Raw genomic sequence first — 4,927 nt, 5'->3', positions numbered from 1 at the left:
AGTACTTGAGTGGAGGCCCAATGTCCTTCTGCTACCTTAATAATAAACCTATAAATATAGGCTCATAGATCTATTTCCCCATCCTCAGGGGTCCCCGAGACCGGCGGACGGCCTCAGCACAGAGGACTGTGAGTGCACGTGGGGTGGGAGCCCCTGCCAGGATGGCTGTACCGAGGCAGGCACCTGGCAGGGAGGTGAAGCCAGGAGTCGTGCCTGGGGCTCGATGGGGTCCCCTGCGCAGCCACCCTGAGTGCCCGGTGTGGTGATGGTGCCCTGCACAACACATTTTGCTAATGACCTGTGGGTGTGAGCATGGTGCTGGCCCCACTGCAAGGGTCTGGGCTTGTCAGGGTTGACCAGCCCCTGGCACATCATCACGGGTCTGGTAGGCACAATTGTACAGCGATAATAAGTAAAGATTATAGTAAAGTTATAGAGAGCATGAGAGATAGAAGAGATTGAAATAATGGAGTCAGACACATTTCATGTAGCATGCAAACCTCAGCCTCACTTGGTGGTCCACGGGGAGAGAGGGAGAGAGATATTTATTGCTAACCAAGGTTTTTATATTCTCTGGGAACATGCAAGCCCCCTAATTACAGGTGAGGACATACATCACAGGGAAGGGTTGTGCTGTAGGTAATACAGTAATGGGAGGAGGGTGATCTAGGGGTATCCATGTAATAGGAAGGGGAGATCATGGGGGTACACATGTGACAAGATGGGCAGATCCCAGATTCAGGATGGCAGCCTAACTTTGGATGTCACTGAGCCCGTTTGACCTGTTCTCTGGCTCTCCATAGAAACCATTATCAGTAGGGTGTAAACCCACCTACAGGATCCAAACTGATGACTGCAAGCCTTCAGAGAGAAGTAGCTCATTGTCCTTAACAGCAGGGAGCGGGCACTACTTGTGGTGGGACCAGATGGTGGTCTGGCAGCTGACTGCCTTCAGGAAGGTAACTTGACAATCATTTACCATTAGCTGCAGTGTCCTAGATCTAACATATATTTGGGGGAGACTGGACTGGGGAGAAATCCTTCTGTTTCCCACATGGGCTCACCAACAGGCTGGCTCACTTGGGATGGACCGACAGACACGTGCCCTCACTCGGGGACCATCCAGACTGAGATAGTGTAGGAGGAGAGGTCCGGTGATCCTCTGCTAAAACCGGCCAGTGAGCGCAGTAGGCCTCGCCCAGTCTGGTCCCCAGCTGACAGTGAGCTGGCACAGGACTGGGTGTGTCTGCCCTGTGGGGCTCGGGGCCTGGGACAGCGGCAGCTAGACACCACCTGGACTGGGAGTTACCATGGTTTGCAACATACAGCCTCCCCGCAGAGGCTCCCCACCCCCTGAGGTGTCAAGGTCTGCTCAGCCCACCACCCGCCAGGCTCTGGACTCAGAGGGACTGGGGTGCCCTGCCTGGCGCTCGGTTGCATGGTCAGACCCCGCCTGCCGCTGCCTGCCTGGCTGTGTGAGAGTGCGGGTGGGGGGAATGTTTCTTGCCCCCCTGGGGCCCCTGGGAAAGCGGGGTGCTGATAATAAGCACTAGGAAGGAGCGCCAAGGAAGAAGCACTTTATAACCCTGCCCAGATGGCGGTGCAGCGGGTCTGTCCCAGCGCACCGAGGCCCTGTGAGGCGTGAGCGGCTGCCCCCTCATTCTAGGGACCCTAATTGAGGGGCTCCTGCTGGACTGTGTCTGCTTTAGAACTGCTGCCGGGGAAAGGGCAGACCAGGGCGGGGGCGGGGAGTGGCAGAACCCAAGACCGGCCTGGAGCCCTGGGACAGGACCCCAGAGGCAGCCGGGCTCCGGTGGGAACCTGGTCTCCGTGGGGGGCAGGGGAGCCCCTCCAGGCGGCATCTCACGTGGATGAGATGCTGTTTTCTCCACACTGGGCTTCTCTACGAGGGAAACATTCCGGCGCAGAGCCGGAATGCTGGCCTTTGTCCCACAAACAGCAGCAAATGAACAGGAGCAAGACGGTGATGTAGACCAGCCTCGTCCGAATGCCCCCTCCGCCCTTCAGCAGACAGACAGCTGGGGCCACCCTGCAACCCAGACACGTCCCTCAGTGTCCGCCGGTGACAGCACTGTCCCAGCCCTTCCAAACAGTGGGACAGGGCTGCGTCGCACGAGAGACGGCTGGGCAGTCAGACAGGCTGGGGCACCGGGGCCACGGCCCTCAGTCACCCTGAAGTCTGGCCCTGAACTCGCCCCGTGGCCCACGTGTTAGCCAAACACATAACACACATGGTCGGTAAGGGGAGCCGGAGCCCCGGTAGAGGCGTGTTGATGAGTTGGGCTTCTAGCCTTGAGATCAGCACTTCAAAACCACCAGCCACTCCGTGGGAGAAAGATGAGGCTTTTTTACAGGTAAACAATTAACCAACCCGGAAACCCACGGGGACCGTCCACCCTGTCCTGTAGGGCTGCTTTCAGAAGTGACCCCGTCGCAGAGAGTGTGGGTTCTTTACAGGGGAGCAGTAACACCTTAGCGCCCTCGGCCTTCCGAGAGTCCACAGGACAGTGATTCCCCGAGGACCCATGCCAGCCGGGCTGGGAGAGCAGGAATGCTGTGGGTGAGCGATGAGCTGCTCACAGCAGGGACAGTGGTTCAAGTCCAGCATCCGCTTCAAAGGAGAAGGCTGAGGCTGTCGGCTCCCGTCGAGATGCACTCGCCGGAGACCAGCGCAGGCTCCGTGGCCGTGGTTTTAACCCTTATGTGTCGCTTGCCTTTAGACGGTGTTCTCACGAGCAGAGGTTTCTCATTAAGGTCTGCTGTCCTTTTCCGTGGCTTGGGCCTTCAAACGCCCTGATGCAGCCTCTCGCGACAAGGTTGATTTGGGTGCTGATGATGCTGTTGTCTGACTTTAACTCAATTCCCACTCCCAGACACACCCACGTGATAGTGCAGGACTGCCCACAGGGTGCCCGGGTCCCCATCTGTCGGGGGCATCCCCCAGGGCTGCTTCCTCTGTGCTCTGGGTGGGCCGCCCTCCGGCTAGGCTCCTCGCTGGTGCCCTTTCTTCTGCTCACAAGCCTTTCCCGTTTCGCTCGGTGGTCGTATCTCACTGCACAGGGGAGGGTCTGACTGGATGCCCCCCACCCCACGCCTCTCCATGCGTCCTCCTCGCTCCCCCCCATAGCAGGAGTGCCCCGTGAAGCAGACGTTCACTGGCCCCTCTTGCTCTTCCCCCAACAGAAAGGAAGGAAGGAGGCGGCCCCGGGCACCTCCCCGCCGCCCCACGACACCCTGCTGCCCTGGCCCCCGCAGCGGCTGGGTGCCCTGCGCAGACAGAAGCGTGACTGGGTGATCCCGCCCATCAACGTGCCGGAGAACTCGCGCGGGCCCTTCCCCCAGCAGCTCGTGAGGGTGAGTGGAAGCCCTGTCCCCGGGGTGGGGGCCTGGGGGTGCAGGGCCTGGGCGGGGGGCTGCAGGAGCACCCTTGGTGTGGGACACCAGGGGCCTGTGGTCATAGGTGTGACCCCAAGTGGTGACCTCGCTCGGTGGCTTTGAAGTGGCACTCTGGGGAGCGGGGGTCGCGGTAGCCGTGGGTGGGGGCACCTGGTGGACTCTCTGGTTGCTCTTTCCTCGTCTGGGAAGGATGGCAGGGAGGGGGGGCGTGCCAGTGAACCAGAGGGCAGGCAGAAAGGGGGGCCTCCCCGAGGGGACGACCCGGCGGCTGTGGCGCTGGGCACAGACTGTGAGATAAGACGTAGTGGCCGTGTGGCTGGAGGCCTGTGACGTGGCAGGGGACACCGTCCCTGTGAGGACAAGCTCTCCCCCACCAGCCACCACAGACGGCTTGTCCCAAAGGGGGGGTTTGTGTGACAGACGGTGCTCAGCCCCCCAGGCCAGGCTAGCTGCAGCATGTCTTCTTCCTCATAAGGCAGCTGCCCCCTCCCCACCCCGTGCCCCTCCCCACCCCGTCCCCCTCCCCACCCCGTCCCCCGTCTGGGCCAGGATTCTAGGAGGAGATGGTGAGAGGCACTCAATAATCACCCCCGCCCCATGTGCGAAAGGCCAGGGTGCAGCCCGGGGTCTTCCTTTGCCCTGGCCGGCCTCGCCTTTGTCCTGCTCCTGTGGAGGACAGAGGGGTGGGGACTAGGGCCCAGGCGCCCTCCACAGCCCTGCGTCTCCGATACCCAGCACAAGACTTTGCACCTGGCAGGAGTCACGGGATCCAAGGGGAGACACTGGCCCTGTGCAGCCCCTCCAGCCCCTGCCCTGCTGCCCTGCCTCCTCGTGCCCAGTGTCAGCACTGCGTGGATGGGGCTCTTCTGAAACACACACACACACACACACACACACACACACACACACACACACGATGGCTCCACAGCCCCATGCCCAGGAGGGAGGCTCTACCCCACCCAGGACTGTCAGGTGGACCAGCAGTTAGAACACACAGTTCCAAACACATCAGAGCACCCCACCGTGCACCCAAAGGTGGGTATTTCAAATCCACTCAGTGGGGCCCGGCAATCTATTTCAGAGCCATCCGAGCCTTGACAGCCCTGCTCTGAGCCACCGGCCCACAGAGGTCGGAGCCACCCCCAGACGGTGGGCTGCATTTGTAAACAGCAGGGGAGGGGGGTGTAGTTTCTGGCTCCAGGGAGACCCCTGCTCTCAGTCAGGCAGGGACACTCACCCCCCTCTCCTCCCCCAAGACTCAGGGCTCAGCCCCTGCCGGGCAGTGGGGTCAACAGGAGCCTGGCCAGGGCGGAAGGGGCACCCACCCATTTCACCCACAGTGTGCTGCCCAGCAGGGGGGGAGTTGGCCTCAGCAGAAGCAGCCATGTGGCAGCTCCCACTACAGGTCGATTAGGGAGCCACCTGCCCTCTCGTCTTGCCCCAGCCGCTGCGTTTACACAGCTGAAAGTTCCTTAAATGAAAGTAAAATCAAACTGCTGCGAATGCTTGG

General features: G+C 60.8%; 1 protein-coding gene across 1 annotated transcript in view; it reads left to right on the top strand.

The window, feature by feature from the left end:
- Positions 1 to 4,927, top strand: part of CDH4 (cadherin 4) — a 288,289-nt gene that overhangs the window by 237,283 nt on the left and 46,079 nt on the right. Inside the window, exon 4 of the mRNA XM_030887496.2 lies at positions 3,205 to 3,375. Coding sequence (XP_030743356.2) covers positions 3,205 to 3,375 — 171 coding nt within the window. The remainder of the gene's footprint in view (positions 1 to 3,204; positions 3,376 to 4,927) is intronic.

This window comes from Echinops telfairi, unplaced genomic scaffold (genome assembly GCF_000313985.2).
Source record: "Echinops telfairi isolate 266 unplaced genomic scaffold, ASM31398v2 ScPeMD7_7414;HRSCAF=8452, whole genome shotgun sequence".
Lineage (NCBI taxonomy): Eukaryota > Metazoa > Chordata > Mammalia > Afrosoricida > Tenrecidae > Echinops > Echinops telfairi.
The sequence above is the reverse complement of the archived record's forward strand: the minus strand, read 5'-3'. Positions and strand labels throughout refer to the sequence as shown.